The sequence below is a fragment of the Tinamus guttatus genome, unplaced genomic scaffold (assembly GCF_059628265.1).
Source record: "Tinamus guttatus ecotype Peru unplaced genomic scaffold, ASM5962826v1 Tinamus_guttatus_pri_ptg000070l, whole genome shotgun sequence".
Classification (NCBI taxonomy): domain Eukaryota; kingdom Metazoa; phylum Chordata; class Aves; order Tinamiformes; family Tinamidae; genus Tinamus; species Tinamus guttatus.
Window position 1 is genome coordinate 1,747,477 of NW_028288604.1, and position 14,341 is coordinate 1,761,817.

The window sequence follows — 14,341 nt, forward strand, 5'->3', positions numbered from 1 at the left end:
GGGAAGTTGGTTTGTGGCTGGGGGTAAATAAATGAGGCAGGTGAAGAGGAGGGTAGAGGAAGCCCTCAGGGAAAAAGAGTGAGCAAGAAAGTTAGACAAGGGAAAGAAAAGGAAGAAAAGAGGTGGAGGTGCAAGGAGGCATGGAGGTGAAAGGAAGAAAGGGTAAAGCAAGTTACTGATGGAGACAACACTGTTTCACTGCCCCTAAGCCCACACTGGGCCTCTTACTGCTCTTGTGATACCCAGTGCTGCCAATGCCTACGCTGATCTCAAAAAACAGTGGCTTGGGAGTGGTGGGTGCTCACACCTCACTGTATCTGGCTCACTGCCTACAATGTCGCTCATATGGCGATGGGCATTTTGCAGGCTTACCTTGCACTCTGGAGATCTGCTCTAAAGACAGCTTGCTTTAGCAAGTCTTTTTCATGCAAAGGGCAAGAAGTTAAAATTCACTCTATATATAGCAGGTAGCTTCAGTGACGGTACAAGAATATCCATATGTGATTTACAGACTGCAAAGAGCTTGCAGACAGCATGGCCAAGTACAGATGTGCTGATAATACCAAAGTCCTATCTGAATTTAACAAAAGCAAAGGAATGTAATTTTAATGCTGCAAAAGTTCAGCAGGATCTGAGCCTTTGTGAAAGGACTGGGAAGGAACCATGGCCGTAATGATGCAAGGTAGATCCCATCTGTTAGGGAGAGTGTCATTAATTATAACAATATGGGAACATGTTATAAGGAGAAAGCTCTATTGCTATGAGAGCGACCTTCTGATAACAAGGAAAGGGTTTGTTGTAGAGGATGACATTCAACTACTGTAAAAGATAGCTCTTACTGACAGAAACATGGGCAGGGAGCACTAGAGGAGCAGAAAATCTGCTGCTATTTGGAGAACAGATTGAGGTAAACAACACCAGCAGAGAATGAGTAAGGACATGACTAAAAGCAAGTCTCTTAGCTAAGATTAAACAAACAAGAACCATAATTCTTGTACAGTGAAACCTCTTCTGCTGACTGTCAGTTGTCTGAATAGTGGTTATAATGCTGGCTGAGGAGGTTTTAGTGTTAAAAGAAAGTTCTTTTCCTCTTCACTTGGCTCTGGCAGAACAACCTTGGCTCAGCTCCAGGCCAGTTCTTTTCCTATTGCTCATTCTCTCTAGCCGTAATGATTCTGTAAGTCTAATTAGCAATACAGACTTCGGCCTTTTGGTTGGTTGAAAGACTTGTGACCTTTAGACTACCCTTCTGGTGCCCCCCAGGCTGCCTGGTGGCTTTTCAAGAGAGGGAACATTTGGGAAAGCAGCAGTCAGCTGCCATGCTGATGCCCTGGATCCCAGCTCCTTCCTGTAGGAGCTTTGGCACAGTGGAATTAGCAGGAGCAGGAAGCATTGCAAACCCTGCGTGATCTGCACGCAGCTGACTGCAGGCTGTGAACAGGTCAGCAAGATGAGAAAGGTTTTATTTTTGTACTGCCGTTCTTTAAAGTGGAATTCCTTTGAGGAGACTTGTCCTGGAGATTAGCAAAGATTGGTTATTATTAGTTGGTTATTTGACTGACATACAGGTATTTTTAACAGTGAATTACAATATTAGAGGGCTCTGTTAAGTCCCATGCATTAAAGCCAGCTACATTGCCACTTTCTCTGTTAATGTACTCAGACCAACAGTTATTTGCCATTATCTTGATACATTTTGCTTATCAGCCATCAGCCTCTCATTCAATGAATTATTCAGGACCTTTTGCAAAATTCCTGTCATGCCAAATCAACCCCAAATGGCAGTGTTGCCTGTGTAAACTCTGGTGAGGTAAACCATGCCTCTCGGCCCATACTTTTTCAAGGCCTTTCTGTTTCATGCTAGAAGAGCTATTTTGGGGTATCTCTATTGCTAAAAAGTGTGACAGAGATGATGTCTGACCCTGGAGACCCCATTCATCCCCTCTATCGACAGTGCTGTGAAGGCTTTAGGGTCATTTTGGGGCACATGTACAGGCAAGCCCTGGGATGGAAAACTGCTGAGTGAATGCTGCTGAAACTGCTAAGTTTTTATTTGAAAACAGAGTTCAGAGCAACTGTGAGTCTTTCTGGAGTAAAATGGCACTAGTCGAATGGCACCATCAAAAGAAACAAGCTAAACACCCTTGTATTTCCTCCAACAACTACACTGTGAAAATCAGGAGCAGAGCGGGACACATCTCTTAAGAAGAGAAGGAAAACAGCAGCACAGCCAAGGCAACAGGTATCTGCAACAGCTACCTGCACTGGTAGATGGCTTTGAGCTCTAGCAGTTGGACAAGTGGATGGTCTCGTGTCCCTAAACGCTAAAAAGACATGGGTGCAAACTAAACCAGCCCTGCGCATGTTGCTGTGGAGCCAGCAGGGCCACTATGTTTTCCACTTTGAATGGATTCTCCACATCAGCCCATGCAGCTAATGTCCGCGCAGGCCTGTCTGTGTCCCCAGGTAAGCCTTGTGCACCCAGGCAAGTTGTAGCCAACAGAGAGAGGCTTCACTGAGGGGATGGAATAAACTCTCTTTATTCTTGCCTCAAGCCTTATGAAATAGGAGATCGTAGTGCTTGGGAAGGAGTAACAGCAAGTTATGGTAACATCTGCAGAATGAATATTCAGAATTGAGTCTTGAAGAAAGGAGAAATATCCACACCAAAATATTCTGGAGCAGTATTCACTACAAACTTCTACTTCTGATGTTTCATTGCATCCACTCTTGTCCTGTTTTTCTCCCAAGATCTATTTTTGCAACGGAAAAAGACAAGACTATAATGCAGAGACCCTGCCTACTTCATAATTGTCTCATGTGATCAGCATCTTAATGCTGCTCCTAGATGTGAAGGTACTGCATGTAAAAGCAGAGAGGACTGGCTATACTTGTAGGATGAGGTTCCACTGCAAGTCTGCAATGGAGACCTTTAATGTAGTTCCAAAAGACCAACAGGAGTTACTCTGTATACAGCAACTACATAAGCACTCTAGAAATAGTGTGCCCAGATCTGCTGTGGACTGTGCAAGCGTAATGAAAGGACTGGGGTAAAGAAGCAGAAGACTGAGTCCTTTTAGACATTTTAGAGTGAGAAATTTAAGAAACTTTATGAATATACCTAAGAGAAGATGAAGTGACTTGATCCATCTACAAACACTTGGATGAAGAAGAGACAATCTAGCTGAAAAGAAGACTAAATAGGTGAAAACTGAAGTTAAAAAAAAAAAAGAACTTTCAAACCTATACCGAATTTAATCTGACATTGAGAATAACTATCAGAAGTTAGCGGTCCAGCATACAAGGTCCTTTCTGACCTTAAAAAATATAAGGCTGTTAAAGTTATCAGTGGCCTATCACATCACAGGGCGAAGTGAGCGCTGACATGGGCACCACGCTGCTGGTGAGCCTTGCTGCTGCTGGACACCACGGCTGCTCCCCTCTGTCCATCAGCCTTCCTGGCTACAGATACTGCCCAACTCTGAAGCTGAAATAGGCCAGAAATGGCCTCCCAGGCCAGCACAGCTGCACAAGGAGGGCAGGGGACCAGTGTCCCCAGACACAGGACACTTTGTGACTGCCTGACAGGGTCACCTTCCTTCACAGGAGTGGCTCCAAGCCCTGGCCACCACAGTGGCCATTCAGACCAAGTCATCTAATATCCGTTACTTCCCATGTGAAAATAATCACAGGATCACTGTGAGGTAGAGTCTAGACACAGTTGCAGGGTTTTTACACCTGTGAAGGTGAACAGGTAGTTCCTATATGAATTGAATGCTTCTCCCCCACCACACACCCCTTTTTTGCATATTTTTAATACTTCCTTCTGTTTTCTCACGAAATCTCTGGTAAAAGAAAAGCTTCATGGCTATCTTGCCACAGCCCCTGGACGCTGATCACGACCAGAGCAACTGCATCCATTTTGCCAGTTTTGCCACCTCCGCTAAGGTGGCGTCGCTACTGAAGCCATTTCGTACATGCAAGATGGCTCGTGAACCCCCCAGGCTAACCATGACACTGCAGTTGCTGTATAACACAATCCTGTCTTGCTTTTCTAAGACATAGGTGCAAGGGGCTACTGGAAAATAAAAAGGCACTATGCTTTCCTCTCTTGCAAGTTTTTATCATTTTTTTTTCCTGAAGGCAAGCACTCTTGCATTTTCACTGCAGGGCACTTTGCAGTGTTGATGTTGAGTTGAAGTCATTAAATAACACAAACAGTGAGTAAAGCAAAGCAGAAACTGTAAACAGTCTGTGACAAGCAGAAGTAGACAACATTTAAACAGTGACTCCATCTAAATATGCCATCTTAAAAAAAAAAAAAAAAAAGATTTTTCCTCCAGATATTCCTTGTGATGACTCTGAATTTAAAAATCCTCATATAAAATTCCAAATATTCTCCCAGCAGAATAAAAGTAATCAAAACTCAAAATGAAACAGTTATAGCAAAAAAATCTTTCTCACACCAAAATCTCTTAAAGTGCTTGTCTGCAAGGTAGTAGGAGGAAAATTTTCAAACAGCCACTTTGACAGTGAGAGGGAGAGGGAAGGAAAATATGGAGTGAATATTTGATCTTCATTCAGTACTCTGAATGCCTTTTTTCTGTTTCCTGTGCTAACCGACTGTAGTCTGAAGGTATGCAGAAAAACTGGCATTTTCCCCCCTCAAAAGTGCTATAAAACAATCCAATATGGGAATAAGAAAACAAGTTCTGAATCTTTTCATATCAAATTCCCAGTCAACCTCAGCCAATAAAGCAATCCCTGATCTAAGCTTCCTATCCACTCTCATGTAAATACTCCATCAAATATAACCACAATAAATACAGTTCAGTGCTTCTTTTTTTTTTCTTCACTATTCTAAACTTTGAAACCCTCCACAAACCCCTATTTTTGGGACAAATGTTTTACACTGTAGAAAATTCATTAATCCTTATACATTGGCAAAAACAGCAAAAGAAAATATATTAAATCACAATCTGCACATGCAAAGTCCAGCTTTCTGTTAGATATTACATGTTCATCTGTAATAATACGTTTTTCCAAATAGAACAAACCTGATGATTGTAAAAAATGAGACTCACCTGCCTTTCTTGTATACCTCATGTATTTCCTTTCCTTGTCGATGGGCTCTGCATTCAGTGCATAAAACCCATCCCCACAACAACAAGATGATGCTAAAATGCATTTTATGGACAGTCAACATGATACTTTAAGGTTCTGTATCCAGAAATAGTCCATACAGGAAGAAGAAACCCAAAATGTAGACTCCGTTTCTCTTTTTAAGACATTATCGGTCTGATCGTTATTGGAAGGATGTTTACTCATACAAAAAATCATCCTGCAGTATTTAATCTGGACAGTGGGGAAAGCAATTTCCACTAAACCTATAAATCCCTCTACGTCAGATGGCAGGGATTTTCTGGCAGTGTTGAATTCCTGTATTCTCAGAGAACAATTATTTTTTGTCCAAACAGGCTATTTTATAAATTGGTTTAAATTGGACCTTTTTCATGTACCTGTGGAAAACAGTATATGTATGTATTTCTGCCTGGTTAACTGAAATAGTGGAGCTGGTCAGATGGGGGTCATAAGTAGTTCTTTAATTACTGAAATTATTTATATTATAGTGACATTTGTCATAGGGAGTCCAACATGTTAAATAGTGTTAATAAACACGTTTTGGCTTCCACTAAAATGCTGTAATTTCTATTTAGATCTACAGGATAGTATATTGATCTTCTGTATTTTTCTACATTACTTTAAGACACAGTAATGCTGTGGCTGGAGTGCTTGGTGTTTTCAAGACTTGTGTCATGTATCTTGCTGTTCCACAGCCTGGCTGTGCGTGGGGTCCATGGAAAATATCCAGGAGAGCAGGGTGAGCACATGGAGGGATGAGCATGGAGCAGATATTTATCTTCTCTGCATATGGCTATCTAGAAGAGATCCTGCCAAAGCAGAATAGTGTGTGGTGGAGTGGCGGGTTCTCTTTTGGAAGGACCTTTCTGAAGACCTTGGGGAGCAGATCTCTACCTGGTCCAGGCAGCCTCAGGTTTATTGACTTCACTGACCCTGAACACTGTCTCAGGAGCCATGGAAACACCACATCAGGAGACACTGAGATTTTCATTTCATCTTCCAAGATCCAATGTAGAGATTTGCTGGGCTAAAACATTTTTTGCACAAAGTCATGTGGGCTTCAGGAGATGGTGAATGACTCAAGCAATGCCAAATCAGTCACCTGCTAACTCCTATTATTCAAAAAAGTTCAACCAATCTTGTCTCTAAAAATTATTTTCTTCCAATGTCCACTGATTCATATGCCCTTCTCAGTGAGGATAAAAAGTACCTTAATAACTGTTTTTTTCATCTCTGATGGTAAATGCATAAATTTAAATCAAATCTCTTCTTGGTCTTCTTTGAGATAATCTACATAAAGTTTTATGAAGTCTTTTCATCAAAAGAAACTGTCTCATCTCTTTGGAATATATTTCTATAACTTTGTTCGCATCTTTAAAAATCGCTGGTTACTTGCTTCCTGGAAGCAATGGGGATTGACAAGCAACGAATAAAGATGAATTCACTTATCTTTCCTGTAAAAGCTGGTAGTGCCCTGTTACACATAAGACAACAGAAACCTTCATCCTCTGATTTAAAAGAGGTATTTTACTAAGAGAAGATATCAAGGCCAAAAATGTGTTCAAGTCCTATTCTTTTTCTTTCATTATTCTTCATAGAAAAATTTGAACATGAGCAATTCATAGAAGAAAATCGGGAACAAATCATGAGACAACTCCCAGAAGAAAACAGCTGGATAAGGAGTAGACAGCATCGACTGATCAAGGACAAACATGTTGAACAAATTTAATTTCTTTCCATGACAATTTTAGTAGCTCAAGGAGAAACAGTGTATTTAGATAAGCTCTTAACTCTGTCTCACACAACATTCTGATAAGCAAGACAGGGAAGAATGGTCTTGAGGAGACATATATAGGGTGTAGGTAAACATTTGGTAGCTTTAGCTTTGCTTGTCTTGCTGTGCCTCAAGAGCCGTTACCGGTGCCTCAGTGCCAGCGTGCAAGAACACACCATGTTCTGCAAGTGACGTGTAAGGAAGCTGTGAACAAGCTGGATGCCCAATTCAAAGAGAAAAGTTGGCAAGGGCAGAATTGGCACAGCGTCTCTTTTCAGGTATGCAGAAGTTATTGCAAAGAGAAAAATTCTCTATCATCTCCAATGGCCATTGGATATTACAGAGAGTAATATCCTGAAAGTTTAATAAGGGAAAAGTGAGCTGAGGAATTGAATTAGACGCTAGGAAACCTTTCTAACAATAAGGACAGTAATAGAAGTGGTGCTATAGATCATACGGGAAGGATTTACACTTGCTGCCACTAGAATTCATTAAGAAGGGTATAGTTGATCCTGTCTTAGCAAAAAAAAAGGGCTGGAGCAAGACTAAATTACTCCTTAATTAATTACTCTTCCAGCATTACTTCCTTATGATTTTCCAGAAGAAAAATGATGGGAGGTCGGTATCTTAAAATTAGAACAAATGAGGAAAATTCAGATATCAAGGGAAAAGAGAGCAGTTGTATATGTAACTGATATATAAAAAAAGAAAGAATAAAAGAAAATTTGAAGATTTTTTTTTAAATATTGCCATAAATTTCTGCTCAATCTTGATCTTACTAGTAGGTGAAGAGTTAATTTTGAATGCTTTCTCCATGAGGAGCATAAAACCACAACAAGAGATTAAAAGATAGAGCACTATTTTCATTCAGTAGACAGAAAGCCCTGTGGACACTGAACAAGAACAGAATGAATGATTTGCAAAGAACAGCATATTCAACAAATTCATCTGATGTTACAGCTAGTAGACTAGCTGTGAGCAGACTGTGGTTTTCTCAAACTGTTGCATTATTTCAGCTTATGGACTGATATGTTTCTGTTTGGTTCTGTTTTGTTCCCTGGGCATTCAGGAGAAAATAGTGTAAATTTGAGCCGCTATTTATATTAGAACCACTATTTATATAATAAAATGAACCACTATTTATATTATAACTACATTAGTTTTATTTGAATTGATAATCTCACAACTTTTTTTTCCTGCCCACCCATCAAATGAGTCTTACAAATTTGAAATTAAACATATCATCTGCATTCCAGATTCCACATACATCTGACAACATTCACTGTGAGATCTCAGGGCAACTTTTAAAATACAGTGGAAAGCTACAATACCTTGAGTTTGGTAACTATACCACCAATGGTCAGGGCAGGAAGGAATTGGCAGCACATGGAGTGGTTGTGCCAGATCCCCCTAAGACAGTCAGTAGCTGATTTGGAAACAGATCAGAAGGTCAGGGTAGACTATAGACATGAAACACTCAATGGAGCAATTTTGAGCTTCACAACAGGGAAGGCCATTTATTTTGCTTTTAAAGCTGAAGCTGTCTTTCTTGGAAGGCTTTTGTGCTTCGAGTCAGATGATAGCATGTTTATCTAGGGTTGCAGTGGGAGCTGAATACAAATGATAATTCACCAGAAAGGAAAACATTTCAGGCAGCTGAGACAAATGAAAAAACTGAACACGAAAGATGAAACAGAATTCAAGCAGAAATTAGTACTTTTAAAATCTTTACAGTAGGTTTCCAGCTACTTGGTTGCTCAGCCAGTCTATTTGTAAGTAAGTAAGTAGACTGTCTTAAAAATGAGAGCATAATCAGAACAAAAAAAAAAAAGATTTTTTTTTTGTGTGTGAGTGTGTGTGTATGTGTGTTTAAGTCAGACCTCTAGTTAGATCCTGATGTTGTCAGGATTAGAAATCTTGTCTGGAAAATGGTTATACAAGTCACCAGGAATCTTAAAACACTAGAAGTACTGGCAATGCCCAAGAAGTAGGGCGCAATACAGTGTGTCTGTCACAACTCCAGCCAAATCATGAACCTGGCTTTCTCTTTCTCTTTGCTTACCCGAAGCTTTAAATATCACAATAATATACATAGTAGACATAATATAAATATACCTGGAGCTAAAATGAGACTGCAGCAGCCACACATAGAAATGTCAGTAGTGTTCACATTTTCTATCCTCCTCCTGCTGAGTGTCATGTCAGCCTTTCCCTCAAAGCTCTTCATGCAAACAGAGAGGAACGTGTCACTGCATCTGCGCCGTGACTTAAGTTTGCAATAGCTGGAGGACTACAAGGGCACCTGCCTGACCGATATAATGCTGTTGGACTTCTGGAAAGTTATTTACCCTATGCTGCTCTTTTCTTTCAGAAACAGTGTTCTCTGTCTCCAGGGCAGAGTCAGAGTACTTGCTTTTTACACCATTAGTACCTTCAGTCAGGGTGTTGTCAAAGGCTTTTAAAATCAGGTTTAATGTTGAGTTAGCAAGGCTCCTGAATCTTATGTCCCTTTTTAACTGGTAGACTTACATCCTTTTGGGAGAACATAACCTCCAATACACTTGGTATAAGTAAATATGTCAGCTGGGTACTTTATATTTTTGTATACAGAACCAGAACAGGAGGTAATAACACAGAGGCTACATAAAATTTGAACAAGCTGGGGACGAGTGACAAATTCACTGAATTTCTCTATGGTGGTGTCAGCAGTTGCCTTTGCAGCTCTGCTCTTTACATGCCTTAAAATCAAACTCTGCAGGGAGCTGAGTGAACAGAGCATGGGAACACGAAGCATTTGTACTGCAATGACAGACGCTAAAGGAGCAGAAGTAGAAGGGGAAAAAGCATTTCTGCTGCAGGCAGAAGAGGCAAATGCAGATACAAATTCTCCCATCTGTAGCCTGAGGTACTCCCTTTGTGGGAGACCAAGAACTGATGCGAAAGGGCAGAGGGTGGATGTCCTAATCAGAAGATTTTACTTCTCAGCATTAAAAACCAGTGCATGGGAATCATGTCACTTTATACTGACCAAGGATTTCCTCACAGATTGCTTTTGGCTTCATTATCTTACTTGCCTTTATGCCTCTGCTCTCCTCTGGTCTCTCTTTCACCCCTTGCTTACAGCATCACGTGAGAGCAGGTCTGCGGATCTGTGTGGCAAACACTGGGACATCTCCTGTGAGTGACGAGGACATTGGCGAACCTCAAGAAAACACACACAAAAATGAATTAGATTTCTATTCAGTGTGAATGGTGGAAGGGAGAGAAATGCTGAAGACTCTGTAACCCCAAGCCTTCTTATCACGGAATACAAAGCGAGTAGAGGCAAGGCACAGGACATGTGCCTCTAAGCCGCTATAAATCCCTAAATGGATTGCACGCTGTATAAAAGGAAGGGGAAATAGGCCAAGCCTGCAGAGAGCTGAAAGGCTGCAGCTAGCAATGTGCCCCAGTGCATTGCAGCGCTTCGGGACTAATGCGTTTGGATGCGATTCTGCGCTGCTTACATGAATAGCAAAGCGACAGCACCACAGCGAGGCAAGTCCTTAACAGCGCCCCGCTTGTCACTGCAGCCCTTTGCTCAGCGATGCCTTTGTCCGCTGACTGCTCCTTTTCTCCCCGCACGATGCCTCGCTGCCCCAGGGAGACCTACTTGGTTTTTGCAAGTGCCTTTAGGTAGATTGCACACTTGTCTGAGAGATCCATGTGTGCTGAGCTGTGTCCTGTCGCTGGGGCCTGCTCGGCAGCTTCTCAGCATTGTGTCAGCTTTGCATGCACTCGGCACCGCTACTAAAACTAGAACAGTTGCTTTTAATAAGCAACAGGTTAAAATACTGAAATATGCGCACGTCAGTGCAGTCTGCAGCCCATTGGGAAGTATTTTTGCCTGTTAGTACACCCAGGAGTACTAGAGAAGGCCGGTGTGGGGTGCTGCGGGTGCTAAGGCCCCCCCAGTGCTCCCCATACGCGCTAATCCGCTGAGCACAACGCTCCAGGTGGGGCTGCTCCGTAAAGGCTGCAAGCTGAGCTGGAAGATCTGGAACTAAAAGGGACCAAAGCATCCACCCCAAACTGAAATTAGCTCTGCAAATCCTGGCTAGGCGCTAATTTTGCTCTGACTACTAGATTCTGTTCTTCATCTCTCCTATTGAGCCCACTCTGTTCCGCTTGTTTGCAATATGCACATTTCCAGCCAAAAGGGCCTCTCGGTTTCCTTTTCTCAAGGGCCAGCATAACCCCAATCAGTAATGTGCCAAATGTCTCTGCCTGTCCACCAAGGAAGAATTCAAAATGCTTTTAACAAGACAGCAACAAAATGGAGCAGAAGAGAAGGGGCAACTGTTCTTGCAGCACGAGCACAGGAAACCCAACAGGGCCTTCTCTAGGCAAAAGATGATGCAAGTATAAGTAACAGTAACAGCATTGTCAATTGGAATTCAGAGGAGGCAGTGCTTTGGAAGAGGGCTATTCTGCCAATATTTAGAGGGGAATTAAATGAGCAACTGGAGTAATTACAGCCCTGTCAGTCTGACACTGATCCCAGGCAAAATATTGGAGTGGCTGATATGACACTCAATAAATAAAGAGCTAAAGGGTAATTAAATTAATGTCAATTAGCATGACTTTAAAGAAGATAGTTCTTTCCAAGCTAATCCTTTTCTGATTAATTTAAACTATGTTTGCTGGTGGAAATGAAGCTTTGCAGTGTAAGGCATTATGCCTCCTATAAGGCATTTGGTGTTGTACCACAGGGCATTGTGATTTAGCAACTACAAGAACACAATATCAAGATAAAATAATGAAAATATTTTTAAACTGGTTGGTAAATGCATCTCAGATTTGTCTGCAAATGATAAAGCTTCATCAGGAGAATATGTTTCCATATATTTCCAAGAATATATCTCCCCAAAGAGACAGATTCTTCTTCTGTTCTGTTCTTGTCAATGTGCAAAAATAAAATAGAAATTTCTTCCTGCAATTCCATTGCTTCTGCTTAAGGCTACAGTGACAAAAAGCAGATCGGGAAAGCTGAAGGCTCACTGACAGGGAGTAAATGGAATAACATAGGCAAAGGTCCAGACACTAGTTAGTGACACTGGTTAGTAGTGTCCTTTGAATTTTCCTGATAACACACATGCTTTGCAGAAGAGGATGGCTGCAGGATGAAACTCATCTAACGCCTCAAGGGACGTCACACGGGTGCACATGGCAAGTGGTGCTGGATGAAACCCAGCGGGTAGTAAAGGCCATGAGACATAACGGCCGTGCCTGGCCTGGATGGCAAGGTCTGTTCCCACTTATGGTCAGGCCGTGCCGTCACTGGTGACGTGCACCGCGCTGTCTGCTCTGGGTGCTCCAGCAGTGTGGGACCTGTGATGCTGGGCAGCTTGCTCAGCATTAGTAGGTGCCTCTTCCCCTCATTTGCTTCTCTGAGCATTATCCCCGGGGCCTACGCGGAGGCTGCTGAGGTTTCTCAAGTACTGGTTTGAGTCATGGCTCAACGACTTCATGACTTTAAAGCCCATCATTTCCCAGGCTACGAGGCCAGAAGCAGCTATTAGCTGTCAAGTCTTAGTGGTGTCACAAATTTATATTCTGAATAGAGCTTTTATTATTTTCTGTCTTCATATTTTACTATTTTTTAATAGCGGAATTTTGATGTCTCTCTTGCAGTGCAAATTATCATTTATCCATTGAGCTTTTTTGGAAGTAGGCTTTTTTCGCATCAATGTCATAAAACAATGGGGTTTGGACATGAGACTTTTGATCTTGATATCTGGTTCCTTGCTTTGGTAAGAGTTGGTTTTGAGAGACAGATTTTTTTATCAACATATCTACCAATGCATTTATCCCATGCCATGGTTTTAATTTCTCCCTTCGGTTTGCCAGGGTATTTGAACCTTTATACAAGTATAAACTGAGCTATAAAAGAAAGTTCAAAGAAAGTTTATTTCCTTTCTGATCTGCATACAGTGAAGAAAATGCTTGCTTTGCCTTAGGATCCATTAAAAAAATCTTAACAATACTTTCTGCTCTTACACCTGGTAGATGAAGATTATATAGGGTTTTTCAGATCCCTGTAGAGTTGAGTTTTGGATACCTCCAGGGATGAAGTTTCCATGGCCACTCCAGGAAGCTTTTTTCTTATATCTAGAAGCAATTTCCCTTTCTACAACTTGCGACTGCTGTGACTCTTTGTGACCCTTTCGCCAAGCATGCCTGAGAAGAGACTGGCCACATCCTTAGCCACTAGTTAGGGGGATGAAGACAATGGGTATATTGCCACCACCACCATCTCTTCCTGAGGCTGCACAATTCCAGCTTCTCTACACACACACATGTATATATAACTTGGGTAGACATGTCCATTCCTCCCAGAAAGCTTAAGAGCCTCCCATAGGTGCTGTCATCCTTATTATACAAAGCAGGGCTTTCTGCACAGGCCTGGGAGCAGTGATTCAGCAGGGGACAGCCAGCTCAGCGGGGCCAGAGCCCTTGACCTGCGGCAGGCAGGAACTGTAGCAAAAGAATAAAGTGCCAGATGTTGAAAAGGAAAGGCCTGCAGCTTTGGATTGTAATATGATAGATAAGCTATGTTATAAAAAAAAAAATGCTTTTTCTTTTTCTTTTTTCCGCTTACTAACCACATGGTTTCACCATTGTTTCTTATTTTTCTCGTCCAAACCAAAACCAGGCTGTTGTTGGTTATAGGAATCTGTGCACGTCCCACTAGCATGGCCAAGTGCTGAAGCCGTTCAAAAGAGCCACTGAGCTGTAGGAGGCTCAGCTCCAGAGGGAATCGGGGCAGGAAAAGTCTGTCAGAAAGGCCTCAGCAGCTCACTGAGGGGGAACAGACAGGAGAAGGAGCATTTATCTTGCACAGGACTAGCTCCAGATAGCACAAACTGAAAGAGTACCCCTTCACAAGCACACTAGAGTAGAAGCATATTGGATATATCCTTAAGAGAGGAAAGACCTCAACTGAACAGCAAACAGCGAGTCCCCACTTGTCCCCAAGGAGGGAAGTTTGCAGGAGGTGGAGTGAGGAGCAGTGTGAGGAGGCAGCTCCCAGCAAGGGGGTCCCAGTGCAGGGCTCCCTCGCAAGGGAGGGGGTCATGTTCCCATGTGAAAACATCACTCGGAGATGGTGAGGAGACCGGTCTTGAGTAGACACATGGATTGAGATATTCTCTTTCCTGTTATCTAGTGTATGAGGGGAATTTACCCTAACATTAAAGAACACATGGAACCGTATGTGCATAGGCATCTGGAAGGAAACACAGCCTTTGGTGGGGAAGGGAGCGGATAGAAAAGGTCCATCCTTCAAGGCCCATTTTCACAGTGCCACTGTAAGGTAATGAAAAAAAAATCAAACTCAAGAAGATCGTCAACAAGATGCTGACTGCCCCAGTCTATGCTTATTTT

The 14,341-nt window shown here is 42.1% G+C and overlaps 1 protein-coding gene across 2 annotated transcripts in view; it reads right to left on the minus strand.

Annotated features, from left to right (window-relative positions):
• The window catches only part of LOC104571213 (gamma-aminobutyric acid type A receptor subunit rho1), a 30,651-nt gene extending 25,318 nt beyond the window's left edge, over positions 1-5,333 (minus strand). For both annotated transcript variants that reach the window (XM_010218296.2, XM_010218294.2), the window contains exon 1: positions 5,085-5,333. In XM_010218296.2, coding sequence (XP_010216598.2) covers positions 5,085-5,206 — 122 coding nt within the window. In that variant the 5' untranslated portion in view covers positions 5,207-5,333. The remainder of the gene's footprint in view (positions 1-5,084) is intronic.
• Between the last annotated feature and the right edge of the window lie 9,008 nt (positions 5,334-14,341).